Source organism: Wolffia australiana, chromosome 5 (genome assembly GCF_029677425.1).
Source record: "Wolffia australiana isolate 7733 chromosome 5, ASM2967742v1".
Taxonomy (NCBI): domain Eukaryota; kingdom Viridiplantae; phylum Streptophyta; class Magnoliopsida; order Alismatales; family Araceae; genus Wolffia; species Wolffia australiana.
In genome coordinates, this window is record NC_135839.1 from 14,015,293 (window position 1) to 14,032,931 (window position 17,639).

The following is a 17,639-nucleotide window of genomic DNA, read 5'->3' on the forward strand; positions in this document are numbered from 1 at the left end:
GGGAGATTCAGCTTGTCTTATTCTGAATTGGTAGTCAGATTTACTCGTGCATGTATCATTCATCTGAATACAATTTCACATGAATTGGTGACCGTTGAAAGGAGGAACTTTCGCTTGAATCAAGTTCTAACTGTGATTCATTAGGTTCTTAGAGGCATAGTTTGTACTTGACTTATACCAGTTGGCATCATTTTAAGTAATGATTTATATTATAATCTGTTAGAAAAGTAGATTAATCCATTCTCTTACACATTTTCATGGTTCCAACATTTTAATCTTAGCCGTTTAAACCTTTTTTATTTATTCTTATATTTTTTATTATGTTAGTTAATAATCCACAGTAATTTCCCTAAACAAATAAGATAATAATATTTTACAAATTAGTTAAATCTAATGTCGATTGCCTTCAGCTCACTGATACAAAAATGTGAATTTCTAAGTGGTTTGAAAACAGACAAAGATTCCCTTGGGACATAGGATTCACTCTGATCATAGGAACATACTTCAGAAGAAAAGAGAGGGCTAACTTTTGGACACCACTAGTCCTAAAATATGATAGAGCCGGATAACAAATTGGACTTAGTAATGGCCAAGAATCTCCCCTCTTCTACCCTTCCCAGTGGCTTTGCCAGACCATTGACAGTTGAGATAAATAAATTTTCAGCACTCTGAATGAAAAAAGAAGGGTACAAATCTGAAATCAATCAGGACTTTCGGTCACGGATTAAATTGATAAGGGCTTCAACCAAGCTCTTTGGTTCAAACACTACTCCCAATTTCGGGTCCCCAATAGAGTCCACAGTGACCTGCATGGATTCAAAGGCTAAACTGGTTAAGGACAAAGAGAAAACTTCGATGACGTGCACCATGATTTTGCAAAAAAGAAATGCTTTAGTTTATCATTAATGAATGAATGCAATGCATTATTAAATTTTATACAATAATCAAAGACAAGGGAAGATAATAAGATTCATTAATACCACGCGAAAAATTCCTTGGGCTGCCAACTGTTCAATATCAACGGGCACCTGACCTCTTCTTGGCACGATCAAAGCATTCACATATTCACAGGGCTGCGAATGAAGTAGATAGAAAATATTATCGCATGAAATTTTAAGAGTACCTGGATCAAGGGTAGTGGTATATACCTCTTTGTTTAAACTTTTCCGGGAGTCTCCATAAGTTCTGTTCAGAGCATTCGTAATGGCCATAACAAAATCAGATGCTGACATGCCAGAAGTTTCTCTGTCGTGAGACCCATTTAGCAAGAGAACCTGGAGAAATAATCAAATCCTAGTTGAAACCATAATTTCAGGTTCAGAACAGATGAAAACATTTTAACTATTTTATTACGATCATAGTTCAAAACTCTACCAAAAAAAATAAGACTTCATTTCTCAGCAGAAAAATTGTACAACTAGTTTCCCCTTGGAAGTGTAGTTAGCCTACCTCTCTCTAGGTGACATTCATCCCACCAGTTACTCCTTCCCAGCAAACTCCATTCCGCCACTCATTCTCTCCAAGAAAAGCCTATTCTGCCAAGTCCTCTCTCACCTGAGCGACAATCTTACTGCCAGCATCTAAGGTCGGGGGATCTATCAGCAATACCAATTTTATGCAATTGGACTCCGGGTCTGATCAGATCGTAATCACCATTTGCTGAACCCTGGGGGATTACGATCAGATCACACTCCAATTGGAAATGCCAGCATCTCCCCTCCTTTCCAAATGAGAACACTGGTTCTTCGCAAAAAACTTTGAAAAATAGGTAATTTGATTAAAGTTCCGAATCATTGTGGAAATACAAATACCTTTGGAATTGATCGGGAAGAAATGGTCTCACCAATCCCTCGCAAGACCTGAAATTTCCATTTGAGTGACTGATTTGTGAAGTCTATGTCATGAGAAACTAAAAAAACAAAAGAATGGAAAGACTAGTATGAATAGAAAGAGCTGGGACTCAAGGAGAAGAGTATCAGAATTTCAGCATCCATGGTTTAGAAGAGAATAAACAGAACTATTTACCAGTAACTTTTAAACAATGAAAATTTTGGTTTCATAATGGAGGCACAGACGAAAATCATTACCAAATTTTCTCAAATAAGAATTTGGTAGTTGTTCGTTGTATACAGAATAAACCTGATATTTTCTGGACCACAAACTGCAGCAATGGCCAAATCCAACAAAAAAAATTGCAATTTTTGTGCCCAGATTATATATATCCTGATTATTCTTTGAAAACTCCATAATGCTGATCTTTGAGTAAAAAATGATTCCACATCCTTCTATCACCACTAAGATCTACATGTCACAGTTTTGATTGCCATCCCAGAAGGCAAAATGTAAGCAAATATTGACAACCCTTTAATCCTTTTTCACTGTAGACCACGGCTCATCACTTTAATGAGTATCAGTTAGGGGGTCGGCGATCGGCCAAATTCTTCACCCAATCGATTTGTATCGAACAGCGATGTATGGACTGATTATTATTATTTCCAAATCCAACAAAAAAAATTGCAATTTTTGTGCCCAGATTATATATATCCTGATTATTCTTTGAAAACTCCATAATGCTGATCTTTGAGTAAAAAATGATTCCACATCCTTCTATCACCACTAAGATCTACATGTCACAGTTTTGATTGCCATCCCAGAAGGCAAAATGTAAGCAAATATTGACAACCCTTTAATTTTTCACTGTAGACCACGGCTCATCACTTTAATGAGTATCAGTTAGGGTCACGATCGCCAAATTCTTCACCCAATCGATTTGTATCGAACAGCGATGTATGGACTGATTATTATTATTTCCAAATCCAACAAAAATTGCAATTTTTGTGCCCAGATTATATATATCCTGATTATTCTTTGAAAACTCCATAATGCTGATCTTTGAGTAAAAAATGATTCCACATCCTTCTATCACCACTAAGATCTACATGTCACAGTTTTGATTGCCATCCCAGAAGGCAAAATGTAAGCAAATATTGACAACCCTTTAATCCTTTTTCACTGTAGACCACGGCTCATCACTTTAATGAGTATCAGTTAGGGGTCGCGATCGCCAAATTCTTCACCCAATCGATTTGTATCGAACAGCGATGTATGGACTGATTATTATTATTTCCAAATCCAACAAAAAAATTGCAATTTTGTGCCCAGATTATATATATCCTGATTATTCTTTGAAAACTCCATAATGCTGATCTTTGAGTAAAAAATGATTCCACATCCTTCTATCACCACTAAGATCTACATGTCACAGTTTTGATTGCCATCCCAGAAGGCAAAATGTAAGCAAATATTGACAACCCTTTAATCCTTTTTCACTGTAGACCACGGCTCATCACTTTAATGAGTATCAGTTAGGGGGTCGGCGATCGGCCAAATTCTTCACCCAATCGATTTGTATCGAACAGCGATGTATGGACTGATTATTATTATTTCCAAATCCAACAAAAAAAATTGCAATTTTTGTGCCCAGATTATATATATCCTGATTATTCTTTGAAAACTCCATAATGCTGATCTTTGAGTAAAAAATGATTCCACATCCTTCTATCACCACTAAGATCTACATGTCACAGTTTTGATTGCCATCCCAGAAGGCAAAATGTAAGCAAATATTGACAACCCTTTAATCCTTTTCACTGTAGACCACGGCTCATCACTTTAATGAGTATCAGTTAGGGGGTCGGCGATCGGCCAAATTCTTCACCCAATCGATTTGTATCGAACAGCGATGTATGGACTGATTATTATTATTTCCAAATCCAACAAAAAAAATTGCAATTTTTGTGCCCAGATTATATATATCCTGATTATTCTTTGAAAACTCCATAATGCTGATCTTTGAGTAAAAAATGATTCCACATCCTTCTATCACCACTAAGATCTACATGTCACAGTTTTGATTGCCATCCCAGAAGGCAAAATGTAAGCAAATATTGACAACCCTTTAATCCTTTTTCACTGTAGACCACGGCTCATCACTTTAATGAGTATCAGTTAGGGGGTTGGTGATCGGCCAAATTCTTCACCCAATCGATTTGTATCGAACAGCGATGTATGGACTGATTATTATTATTTCCAAATCCAACAAAAAAAATTGCAATTTTCGTGCCCAGATTATATATATCCTGATTATTCTTTGAAAACTCCATAATGCTGATCTTTGAGTAAAAAATGATTCCACATCCTTCTATCACCACTAAGATCTACATGTCACAGTTTTGATTGCCATCCCAGAAGGCAAAATGTAAGCAAATATTGACAACCCTTTAATCCTTTTTCACTGTAGACCACGGCTCATCACTTTAATGAGTATCAGTTAGGGGTCGGCGATCGGCCAAATTCTTCACCCAATCGATTTGTATCGAACAGCGATGTATGGACTGATTATTATTATTTCCAAATCCAACAAAAAAAATTGCAATTTTTGTGCCCAGATTATATATATCCTGATTATTCTTTGAAAACTCCATAATGCTGATCTTTGAGTAAAAAATGATTCCACATCCTTCTATCACCACTAAGATCTACATGTCACAGTTTTGATTGCCATCCCAGAAGGCAAAATGTAAGCAAATATTGACAACCCTTTAATCCTTTTTCACTGTAGACCACGGCTCATCACTTTAATGAGTATCAGTTAGGGGGTCGGCGATCGGCCAAATTCTTCACCCAATCGATTTGTATCGAACAGCGATGTATGGACTGATTATTATTATTTCCAGACAATAATTATAATGATTAGTTTTTTCTCAGAAAACGTTCTAGACTTAGCGATCTTGACTAATTAAAAATTTAACTGATCAATAAATGATTGATCAAGATCAATGAGTTCGATCAATCATGAACTGAAGAACAAAAATGATAACAAAAAGAAAGATCTTTGATCAATCAAAAAATTGATTGATTAAGGAACGATTGATCAAGATCAATAAGTTGGACTTATCACGTTTGTAAGAAAAAAAACTGTAACAAAAGAAAAGATGCGCGCCAGAGCAAGACCACAACACTGACCGCTCCATCAAAAAAAGCAGTCACAGCATAAAGTGGTAGCCAGCAAACAGGGAGGTAGGTTAATCAGGACTGCCTGGTGACAACGTAGAGATAGATTAATCAGGACTGCCATGTGGCAGCGCCTATTTGGACCAATCAGCTGATGGGACAATCAACCATCGATTAGCAGTCTTGATTTGATCTGACTGATGGTCCAATCTAGATCAGGACTTTCTGACCAATCTGATCAAATCAATCAGTTCACGAAGTGGGTTCTGCGATTGATTTAATTCTTTTGGGGACCGAGCAGAACGATCTATCCAATCCGATCTCTGACCCTTCATATCTTTCCCTGACATCAATTCTATGGGTAGAAATCAGGGCTCAAGCTAACTCAAAAAAAGTCAGAAATTGTAAACAGATAGTATAAAAGGCACAGCCACATTTAAAAGAAGATACTCACCAGTGATGGACAGATGGAAGTAAAAAGAGAACCCATTGCATACACGATGGAATCAACTTTTCTCAACTGCTCAAGGACAATTGGGTTCACTACAGGAAAAACCTATAAGCTTTAGTCAGCACTTCAGCATCTCAAAAAGAGAAAAAAGAAGTATCGCACATTACATAGGGAATAATGATCACCAGATAAGAATAAAACAAAGACTGCCACTGTACTATTTGAACTGTTATAAGATGTATTTAACTTAATCTTGGAGGATGATGCTTCTTTGATATTGCTTATATGAGAACTAGAAAGACACTTCAATTTATCGACTAAACAGTTTAATCTTTTTCTTTTTGAAAACATATGAGGCGGTCACCCGAACAAATCGGTAACCACCTGATAAGTACATGGTTCGAGCCCTAGGGTTCTATTACATGTATACATTTTCCTCTTCCCTCTCCATCCCTGTCACGAGGAAAACCATGATGCTATGAGTTCGATCTCATGGGTGAGCCCGTCTGTAGAGGCCTTTCCCCTTGAGAAAAAGCTTAAACTACAGTTCCATGTTAAACTACAGTTTTTTTCTTGACAGGCAAGATGAAAGAATTTTTCTCGATATTGTTATGATCCCCATGGAGATCTAACAAAATCAAGAAACGAGACGAGGGATAGAGAGGAAAATAGGAGAGATGGAAGAGGCAAGACAGAAGAAGAGAGAGCGATAGGTGAACAAACTCTCAAGAACCTCCAAATCGGGAGTCCTTGCCCTCATGAAAGCCGGAAACAGCAACTCGTGCCAAGAAACCACAGGGTAATCATTCATCAAAAGTGCTTCTAATGACCTTACAAGGGGTATTTATAACCCTACAGTTTCAAGAATCGATTATCTCATCAGGACTCTAACACATATCTGCACAAAGGCACTATTCTTCATTTAATATGCCTTCCTCAACAGAGAGTCTCCAGATCATTTCTAAGGTTTCAGCAGGATGTCTACAGATCTTCTAAATTCGTTGTAAATAGCTAATTTCAACAGGTCATTGAGCCTAAAGTTGCTGGAATTTCAAGAGAATATGAAAAGTAGACAATTCTAGACATTACATAACCAAGCGCTTAAAATGTGCCAAGAAGACAGCTCGAGTGAAAAAGAAAGAAAAAAGTCTGATTAACCTCATGCAGTAGGTCGCTGCCTTCGCTAGACATGTAAAAGACTCGCTTTACTCTTGATGGTAGTGCTGTGGTTGATGATTCCTAAAAGTCGTGAAAAACCTCGATGAGTTTGAAACGTCAACAATTGCGATCATGAGTCAATAAATGTCATATAAACAACGGGTTCCAAAATTTTACAAACTGCGAACTACCAGAAAGATGGGTATACAGGAGGCGTGAACAAGAAAGATGGAAACAAGGACAACCGCTAGAATATATTTTTTTAAAATAGGCATCGCCACAGATATTAGCCATGGTGAAACATTCAAATAATGTAAAATACCAGGAAACTGTAAAAAATACACACAAGTTTTGTGTTTTGTTTCAATAAATACACCAGTTCTGCTTATTTCAAGGCCAACCAATTTGGTTGGCATTAGATTTGATCACTAGATAACTGATGCATGGAGTGGGAAATAAAGAAAAGCTATAAGTAGAAAACTTCTAGAAGGTCAGTATGGCCCATCAGGCCACATATGAGCTACTCGATCCTGAACCCTTTGCAGAGGAGTTCAAAGGTTGACTCCCTCTGGGAAGAAGTCAGAGGATGCGGCCAACTATCAGTCATCCCTCCCCAGTCACTGGACTGTTCGGCCCGTTTGTTACGTAACATGGAATCTGAATAGGGATCATACAACTGGACATATATGATGACTCATCACATAATGGGCATTTCATTAGAAAATTCATGATACAGGTCTACCCCTTAAATATAAGAGACAGCTTGCTTGCAAGGAGGCATGTGCGGGATATTACTAAAAGAAAGGGCATTCTTGGATGATCAGGTCTAAGTACGAGTGGCTTTCCTGCAGAGGGGAACAATTTTGTTTTCCTTGAGTTTGAACAGGGAAGTTTAGGGCGGGGAGCACTCTGGGAAGGGAGATCTTCTCATCTAGGCAGATGGGAAGATGCCAATCTGGCCGATCCCCTGGCGGCAGTACTGATCCGGTCACGTCTTCTACTCAATCTTCTCTATCTCCCCTCTTGTCATTTCTTCTGGTCGGTTCTGAGAATTGTGCACACGCATTCTTGAAACAGCAGAATGTGATATTTATCACATTTTGATTGCACTTCATTTCTTTTTCTTGATCAGACCTGGGAGTTCCGAGTTCCGTATCAGTTCCCACGTCAGACTTACAGATGATAATAAACCTTGCACATCAATGTTACAACAGAAAGCAAATAAATAGTCCCTAACTTTTCAAATGAGGCACAATATACTTTTCTTCAACAAGACAGACTCTCCAATGAAGTGCTAAAATCATTGCCTGATAAGTTACCAAATTTTCTGTCATTTTAGTACTGTAGTATATATATTTGATAAGTTCTTTCCTAAGATGTATCGTCGTCGTGCCAATAAGGGTCCAGTAAATGGGCCACAGGCAGGATCTCACACATGGGAGCTCAGCTACAGAGAGCCTATAAATAACCCGCGGCAGGAGAAAGGTGGGAGCTCATCCTTTTCTGTCATTTATGCCCTGGAATGTTAATTTCATTACAGATGACTGTTCCTCCATGTCAATTTGCACTGTCTGTTTGACTTTTTTGATCTGCACTCATGTGTCCTCCACCCTGCATGTTGAGAGGAGTTGACCTTCGAATATAACTCTGGGAATGATTAGTACTTGTTACAAACCTCCTGCCGGTCGATTATCCAAAACCTGGAGGTTACTCTCTACCTTTGTAGAATAATCCATGTTATTTTGAATTCCATACGAACTATAATTGTTCAATTCAGCTCAGATGTTGGGCTTTAGTCCCCTGAGATAAGCAGTCTCAGGTATGTCTGTGGGAAGATGAGATAGGAATGCAGCTACGTCTTCAAACTCTGATCTATTATCCAAGACAGAACCAATTTGTTGGAGATTCATAAATTGTTCACATAATTGCTTAAAGGAGAGTTTATATCTGTGTTCAAAATGTTGTCTGGAGACTAACCAATGACTGAATCCAAATTTCTCCTCCGTGTTGATAAACCAGCTCTGAGCAGGGCCCTCCATATGAAGAGAAACTAAATGAAGCTTTTCAGAATCTGGTAGTCGGTGTACCTTAAAATTCAGTCAGATTTGCGCATTGGTTCCATGAAAATATATTAGATCTTCCTTGCTGAATTCTGATTTGCCCTCTGTAGCTACTCCTTGGTTGACAAGTATGTGTGCATACCTCCTATTGGGTTGATTAGTCGATATAGAAGAAGTTGCCGGTGAGAATTCCAATTTCGAATTCATCGCCTAAAGTTGCAGTAGAATGCTCGAGAGAACTGCTGTAGATGACTGATATTGGAGGACTTCTTTCCCTTCGTCGTTAGATTCCTCCATGTGTGGGAAAATTGAGCTGTATGAAATAATCTCCGACTTGCTGGAGCACAGTTTGCAGATCTAATGATCAGTTCAGAAATATCATTTCTGATGTCTGAAGCTCAAGATGAGATGGATCAATTCCGAGAATTGATTTTCTCTAAGATTCCTGTCAAGTAGGCCTGCTGTTACAGATTTCTCTCAAAGTCGTTTGAAAAAACTTGTTGAACACCTATCCACAGTGTGACCGTGAGGATTCGATCTGCCCTGATACCAGTTGATACCCATAGGTATCATTATCTCAAAACTTCGTCAAAATCTGAAATCTATCAATCAAGAGCCCACAGAGTAGACGGATCAAGAGAAACTTGAATGTCGAGGCCAGAGTCAGGGGAAAAAAAGAAGATTTGGAAAGGGAAACAGATGAAACGGACTAGATGATCCTTCTCCCTTCTCTGGTCACAGGTCTCTCCCACTCCAGCCTTCAGCAGCACCTGCCGTCTCACAAACAGATTCCCGTCTTGCTCCTAATGCTGGTTGTTTATGAGGTCTCTGTAGGTTAAGCCCCCATGTGTGAGATCCAGCACGTGGCTCACTCATCGGTCCCTCTTATGGTGCAACAGCGATACATCTTAGAAAAGAACATATCAATATTTCTTTTTTGAAAATTAAAAGAGGGAAGCCCACCCCAACACGGTGGTTGATAGACGCTTTTCCAAGACTTATCGTAGAAGGAGGACCAGATCTGGTCAACGGTCGTTTGACCAGATGAAGTGAATTGGGCGGGAACTCCCCGCAGAGTATTATAAATAAGGGAAGGGTCTCCCAGGTACGGGCATTGTTTTTCTGGGTCTTGAATTCATTTCCTCAGAGGGAGGAAAGTGGAGCTGCGGGCGTGGCGCGGCTGCCCTGGCTTGGAGAGGAGGAGTCCATCTTGGGTAAGGAGGACCGCCTGATCAAGAAGGAGCTCCTGGAGAAGAGGAGTCGTCTGGATCAACTCCAAGATCTATTATCTTCTTTATAAACATTGTTGACTAACCACTGCGGTGGAGAATACAGTGATATTGATTCCAATTCTTGATACTGTGTATCAGTGGTCAACCCAAAAAAAAAAAGTATCAGTATTCCACTATGCTTTAACACCCACTGCAAATACAATAAGAAGAAAAACTAATCTAGCAGGTATTCAGAAATGATTTCATCGTTCAACATGAATTGAAGATGTTTTCAATATAATAATTTTTGAACAATCAAGAAAATAAACTAAATCTTCATGTCTTTTCAGTTTTCTTGGTTTCACATGCCTTATATATTGGTTCCAGCAATCCATTAGTTGGGTGTGATATTTCATTCTGCCCACGTATGAGAGATCCATCCTGGTACCACACAAAGCAAACATCAATATATGCAAAAAAACATTGCAGGAAATGAAAAAGGAAGGAACCAGATATACCCATAATTCACATCCCAAAGTAAGCCTGTCATTAGTGGAGACAACAGGAAGGACAAGACTTTCTGTTGGAATATCTGAAACACGCGAAAAAAGAAATATAGCGGCATCCAAAGACTGGAAGAATATCCGAGCTCCAGCAAAGAAGAAATTGCCAATACTGCAAATGAATAAGTTCTCTTGAATCGTCAAAAAGTGTCAGACAATAATTAAATAAAAACAATCCATAATGTGGTGAGAAAGTAAGAAATGCATTTTCTCATTAGTTTGTAGAATTGAAATAGGCTGAAACCTTCTGCTGTCTGAAATAAAGATAGGAGCTTCGGGAACACTAAAGCCTAACGGCTTCCTAATACCACTCAAGTCGAGGCCTAGATTTTTTTTTTTTTAAAAAAGGCCAGAATCTGCACAAGAAAAAGACCATTATTTATTCTGAGTGAAAGGTTTCACATTAAAAGGCCTGACTACCTGATAATTTGCGCCAAGCATTTTTGACTGAAAACATTAACCCACCGTAGTATTTACAATTATTTTTAAAAAATAAAACGGGAGAAGGATCATTGTCTTGTTTTTTAAAAATCTTGGATATCAGAAGCGAATGAGTAGTTAGTATTATAGATCAAATTTAAGAAGACGTTTTCAAAATTATGTGACATCCTGAAACAGTATTTTGCATGCCATATTATGGTATCCAAAATAGTTTGACATCAAAAAGTGTTTTTATCATCAGGTTCAGTTTTATAAAGCGGTGGCAGTCTTGCAGAGCACCATTTAACCCATAATGAGCAAGTCCAAATCGATTCCATTCAAGATGAACACAGCATCACACAGAAAGATTCTGACAAGCCGCTGACACAATCTGGGATCCTATCAGGGAAGCTAAAGAGAAAGAAGAAAGAGAGAGAGAAAGAGATAGGGTATTGGAGAGAGAAACCAGAAGGTAAGATAATCTTAATCCACAATGCGTCACAGATACCATAAGAAGAGCAAGAAATTCTGTTTCTGCACTCAAATGAGCCCTCCAAGAATTCCCAGTGATGAATTGGCAAGCCTTTGAGAGCCGGCATCAGTAAGAAACCTCCAAGTGTAGACCACCATGACATTTTAATTCAAACCCCAGATCAATGGTGTCCTTGAGATGTCTGTGTAAATAGTTGATCAGAAGCCCCATATTTTAAGCAGTATCTGGCTGAGTGGGAGTGAGATATGCTAACTGACTGTGACCCACTTCTGGACAAAACGACAAGTCATCTGGCCGGACCATAAATGAATAGGAAATACCTAGCAGATAGGCACTGGAAGGAGGTTCTGTCTTCCTCAAGTACAGACAGTGTGGGATGTAATTATTGGCAAGGAGGAACACCATGGTGATGGCAAAGGGTAAGAGTTGATAGGCTTCCACAGGGAGTCTATAGCAGGCATCCCAGGGAGACTATGACCCAGGTTGATCCATCACTAAGCAGCCCAGTAATGGATCCAAGATGCACATAGGATGACGTGGGTTAGTTCATGGGTGCAATCTCAGAATGCCAGGAAAGGAGGCTTCAGAGCGAGAGCACAAAAGATCCTGGCGGGAAGGGAGCTGAGCACCTGCAAGTCTACAGGTGGCCCAGGGAGGCTATGCCCGAATTGATCCATCGTTGAGCCGCCCAGTAACAGATCTGAGATGCATATGGGATGATGTGGGTTAAGACACCAGTGAAAGGGCAGCAGTCTGGGAAAGGAGACTTCTGAGGACGAGAGTGCCAAGGATATTGGGAGCTGAAGGGCATGCAGGTTAGGGAACTGGAGGGCCTGTGGCTGAGGCAGCTGAGGTCATTTACCGAGTGGATATGAAATTTGGGCAGTCATCGCTCCGCTTGAGTCTACCAGACATTGGAGTTTTTATCAGGATGTCTCATTCTGCTTTCAAGCATCATTGGTGATGGTTATCAGGAGTATATGAAAACATGAACAAGAGGCATCTTGAATATTCCTATATAAAGAGGATATTTAATAGACGATACAATATATAAGCAGCTGATGTACTGGACTCAGAAAATTTTGCCCAAGAATTCCTCTGGTAAAAGTCTGCAAGATATTTTGATATCATCATTAACTAGATACACTAAAGGATCCATTAAATAAATACTAAGAGAAATACCTGCCATTACTGAAACAGAAACTTCCACCAGCACGACGTAGTAGCTGCAGAAACAGAAAATGTTAGAATAACATCTGCAGATCCGATAATTGCTCGAATTCTGACAATGTCAATACTCTGTCAGAATAACACGGAGGAAACAAATTTTCATCACAAAGCAGTGATACAAAAAAGGACTTCACATAGGTTTGGCCAAATTCTTTAATAAGAAGCATTTAAAGGGACACCTATGAAATCAGGAAGAAATAGAAAATGGAAATCTACATAAAAACACCAATGTTATGTGGAAAATATTGCAAAACCGTCCATTAGTGGCAAATAATAACATAACAAAATATTTTTTATTTTAATAGTGAGAAGCAGGTCATCAGCGATTGGTGATCCTCCCGATATGATTGATGTATTAAACAGCTAAATGAACACTTGACCTGAGGGGTCTCAATGCTCCCCTTCTCAACTCTCTGTACCAAAATGAGACAAGACTAGCCACATCTTGTATGAGCCTTCCAGCAATGCCTCCTTTCCTTTGAAAATAACCTTGTTGCGATCCAGCCACATTACCTGCTGCACTGCAAAGAGCCATCCCCTCTCTTCCTGGCCCCTGGAAACCGCCGAATCCCAAGAGAGTCCCAGCAGGCCTCCTATGAGAAGATATCCACCCCTGCAGTTGACTGGCGAGCCCAAACTGCCAGGCGAATGGGCATTCAACAATGAGATGGGAGCAATCATCTTCCCCACCTTTGCACATAGCACGCTCTGCTGTAACATCCGGTAGATCATTTTTTCTTGAGGCAACATATTACCAGTCGTCATCCAAGAACCAACAAACCTAACAACCAACTTTTAGAGAGATCTTTTGTTTCCATATGACTAGCCATCCAGGGATGGTCATTGATTTCTATATTTGCTTGTGTCTGATCCGCTCGAACAGAGAAGGATATGCCTGTCCACATCCAACCATCTTGTAACCCGCTCAACAACATATTTAATTTGTACTGACACGGATATACCTAAACATCACAAAATCTGAACTTCATGCTACTATCGTTACGGATATACCTAAACATAACAAAATCTGAACTTCATACCTAAAAATCTGAACTGGCTTTACTTCAGGTTACTATCGTTCAAAATACCAGCTTTAATAAATCTCAACCAGATCAAGGCCACCCCACATCTCTATTCTTCACCTGCGACTAGTTTTTGTAATCGTTCTGAAGACAATACAATAGAAAATGATACCTCCACAAAAAATAACAAGAACAACATGAAGGGGAAAAAACATTAAGCAGCGCTTTCAATAAGTTTCGAAAGCGTAAAACCAATTAGGAGAAATAAGGGATACCTCGTTTTGAAAATAAACCAGAAAGGCACGAATTGTTTCCCTGTAAGGTTCTGATACATCGGTCCAAAGGAAATGAAGGCCTTCCACAATTTCGTACCTGCCCAAAATGCAACTCAGCGTAAGTTTGTGCTTCACTCAGTGTAATATTCAAAATATTTTAACTCTCACTAGTTATGACAGCATTTGTTGAAATAAGGGCAATGAGATGCAAAGATATTAGAAAAAAAATCAACCAGGCCTGACGAATTAAGAGAAACGGAAAGAAACGATAAACGGAAAGACTAAGTTAATAAGGATTATGGAAGTAACTTACAGTATTTGAAGCTCGTCATCATAGTTCAAATAGCTATATTTATCTTATTGTGGTATAACTTAAAAATATTATACATAAATCCAAATAATGGTGCACTTATTATAGGATCATTAAAGAATGTGACCCAAACGGCCCTATCTGGTATAAGTGGCAATTGAATGATGAAAGTAAATCAATCAATAATGCCTTCAATTTTGCAATGTCGCCTCTCTCTCTTCTCTGATCTAGAAAACTCTAAGGAGGTCCAAATTGATCCTCCCTCGTCATTGAATATAATTATTTTTTTCCCGCCATCTTCAATAACTTGGTTGATGAAAATTTAGAACAAAATATGCACAAGTCATGGCAAGAGAGGTAAAACATTTCATACAGCGGAAGAAATCACAGTAAAGGAAATAGTACACGGGAGAATATAATAAAAGTGAGGTGAGGAGGATAAATAGTTCATGGGCAAAAGAATGATATGATCCCTCTCCTATCTTAAGCCCACAAGGGCCATTTGAGTCATTTCAGTCCCTTATTCGCTTCTCTTGTATACCCTTCCTAAATTATGAAGCCCTCCTTGCTGGAGGGCAGGGTTTGGAACTCTTATGAGAAACCCCTTTTTGGAGACAACACCTCAAACCATGACGCTCTCCCCATCAGTTGTCATCCCCCTTTGAAAACGACTTCTCTGCCTATTCTCCCTCTCTATCGTCCTCTCGGCGACATCCATTCTGACTGGTTCATCTCTTGTGTTCCCCATTGATGATACAAATGGTCTCTGATCGCATAAAAGAGGGAAAGATATAATATAACCCCTCCCCCCAATAACACAAGGATACATAAGAAATCCAGTGGGGACCAATCAATGAAATCAAAAAACACTTCCAATCAATAATTTTTCTGTGGACAACAGGATGCATAGCACCATTCAGAGGGAACCTATCAAGGGGGATATTATTTCTGCATGTGTATAACATTCTTCTCAGTGTTCGTGGAACAATTCCCTAGGTCCAGTTATAAGGCCTGGAACAAAGCTCTTGCAAAACGAACAATATATCAGTTAATGGTGGGCCAAAGAACAGCTGAAATGCAAAACTATAAGTCTCTTAGAGCAAAGAAAACTTAGCCTGATAGAGTCCCAAGTCCTAGGCCGTTAAGATACCCTCTGGGGATCAGATATTGATCATTTTCATATGATGATCATGAGGATTGATGATCTGAACAATCAAATGCAGTCCTCAATCGACCAAATCCATGTTTGTCCTTAATCGGTCATGTGGACCCATGTTTATTCGGCCATGTGGATTAATCTACATAACCAATTAATGAATAGGCAAATCTGAGATCAATCTAATCAGTGAGCCCGTTATATTCCATTGATTGATTCTAGTTTTGTTGTCTGAATCTTCCCATTATATTCCATTTCATCTAATCCAATCTTGGGACCTAATATCTGAGATATCCTATCATAGACTGGCTTAATGGAGCAGGTAGGATTTTAGGTACCATTCTCTCTTGGCTATGACAGGATCAACCGGTAACCGGTGTCCAAGAAGCCTACGGACAGCAATAGCTTCAGAGGTGCTCTCATCAGATAATCTCAGACATCTGGATCGAATATCGCCAACCGCTGGTCCACCTGTAAAATACCTATTAAATTTACCTTGTGTTAAGAAATAAAAGATATTTATCCATTAAATCGTAATTCCATCAGTATGGTAAAAACATATTCACATACCAAGCACACTAACTATCTCAGCTGTGCTTCCCCCATCATCAGAAACAGGTAGAACGTGCGCAACTCGAGTCGTTACCTTCTTCAGCTCCTCAGAGACACCGTTGAACGCAGTGCCACCTAAAAACCATTAAACAAATTATCCCAATTCACTTTAAATAAGTATAAAATCTTATGGACTCAAGCAGCGACGTAAAATTCCAAACAACACAGCAAATAATCCCAAGTAACTTCAAGTAAAAATAAAAATCTTAAACCCTGAAGAAATGAGTAAAATTTCTGAAGAGCAGAACAAATAATCCCAAGTAAGGTGTAAAAAAGAAAACAAAGAACCCAAAGTAAACTTTGAATACAGAGATCTTAAAAACTCAAGAAGCGAGTAAAGATTATTAAGAACACAACTAATTTTCAACCGAAAGGAGAAATGAGCGACAAATCTTTCAAACATCGCGCTCACCTGAGAACACGAGAAGCGAGGGCTCGGACCTGTCTCCTCGCTCGTCGAGCGAGGGCACGGCGTGGAAGGCTTCTTTGCAGCCACTACCCATGGTTGAGAGGCGCCGTTGACGTAGATGCGGAGAATGGCAGTAAAAAGCAGTGGAAAAGATCGGCGAGGAGACGAATCGACTGGTGGAAAGAGGAACGTCGGGCAAGGAAGGCGGAGGCGTCCTCAGAAGCGCCAATCCCGCGCAACCGTCCGCCATTTACGCTCTTCGAGGGAGTGATCGAGTTCACTCTCCGGGCGACGACGGCCTCAGACATCTGCAGATTCTCCACTGCATATTGGAAAGGGACGAAAACAGACAGGACGAGACAAATTGGACGGGACGGACTGTCTCAGACAAGCCGGACGGGCCGTGACGGATTCCACGGACCCGGGACGAGATTGATTGACCGGGACGGGTTGGACTGGAACGGACGGGACGGTCCGAATGGGCCGACAAGTTATAGTTCTGGATCATCCACGACGTGGACGATGGACGGGACGGGACTAAGATCATCCTGTCTGACGTCAGGAATCAGTGCAGGGACGCGCACGGGATGGTTTTTTCTTCTGAGACCTCCCAACGGGACGGTTTTTTCGTCTGAGTGGACGAAAACCATCCCGTCCGCTCGACTCGAGACAAATTTCTGTCTCGCTTTCGTCCAACCTCGCGGATGGGACGATTTTATCATCTTGGGACGAAAAAATCGTCCCGTCCACATCCCTGCACTACTGTAGTTCTGGATTGTCCAGGATGTGGACGATGGACAGGATGGGATGAAGATTGTCCCCTCAGATGTCCGGAATCAGTGCGGGAATGCAGACAAGATGGTTTTTTCGTTTGAGACCTCAGGAGGAAACGATTTTTTCGTCGGAGTGGACGAAACCGTCCCCTCCGTTCATCTCGGGATGAATTGTCATCCCGGTTTTCGTCCAACCTCGCCAACGGGACGATTTTTTTGTCCTAGAACCAAAAAACCGTCCCATCTGCGTCCCTGCACTATACCGACAACTATAGTTCTAGATCGTCTAGGATGTGGACGGGAGATGGAACGGGATGAAGATCTTCTCGTCTGACGTCCCAAAAATTTGAGCTGCGTCCGACTCATCCCGTCCAAGGATTCATCCAATGAAAAAATATTTTGTCTGCTCCCCGACTTTGCCCGATTCGTCCTGTCAGATAAAAAATGTCCCGTCCCTCGTCCTAGACGAAAAAAAATGCATGA

General features: G+C 40.0%; 1 protein-coding gene across 2 annotated transcripts; it reads right to left on the bottom strand.

Moving 5' to 3' along the window:
- Positions 1–643: 643 nt before the first annotated feature.
- On the bottom strand, positions 644–16,700 carry MEE18 (maternal effect embryo arrest 18). Of its 2 annotated transcripts, XM_078575471.1 has the most exons (13): positions 16,387–16,700; positions 15,933–16,049; positions 15,697–15,833; positions 13,897–13,989; positions 12,552–12,595; positions 10,412–10,568; positions 10,263–10,334; positions 6,623–6,703; positions 5,468–5,569; positions 1,812–1,859; positions 1,149–1,274; positions 981–1,073; positions 644–806 (listed from the first exon to the last, which is right to left on the bottom strand). In XM_078575471.1, the coding sequence occupies exons 1-13, from the start codon at positions 16,631–16,633 to the stop codon at positions 705–707; spliced, it is 1,419 nt and encodes a 472-aa protein (XP_078431597.1). In that variant the 5' UTR covers positions 16,634–16,700; the 3' UTR covers positions 644–704. The 2 variants fall into 2 exon arrangements, with proteins under 2 accessions (XP_078431597.1, XP_078431596.1); XM_078575470.1 differs by having other exon boundaries at positions 981–1,274.
- Positions 16,701–17,639: the final 939 nt, after the last annotated feature.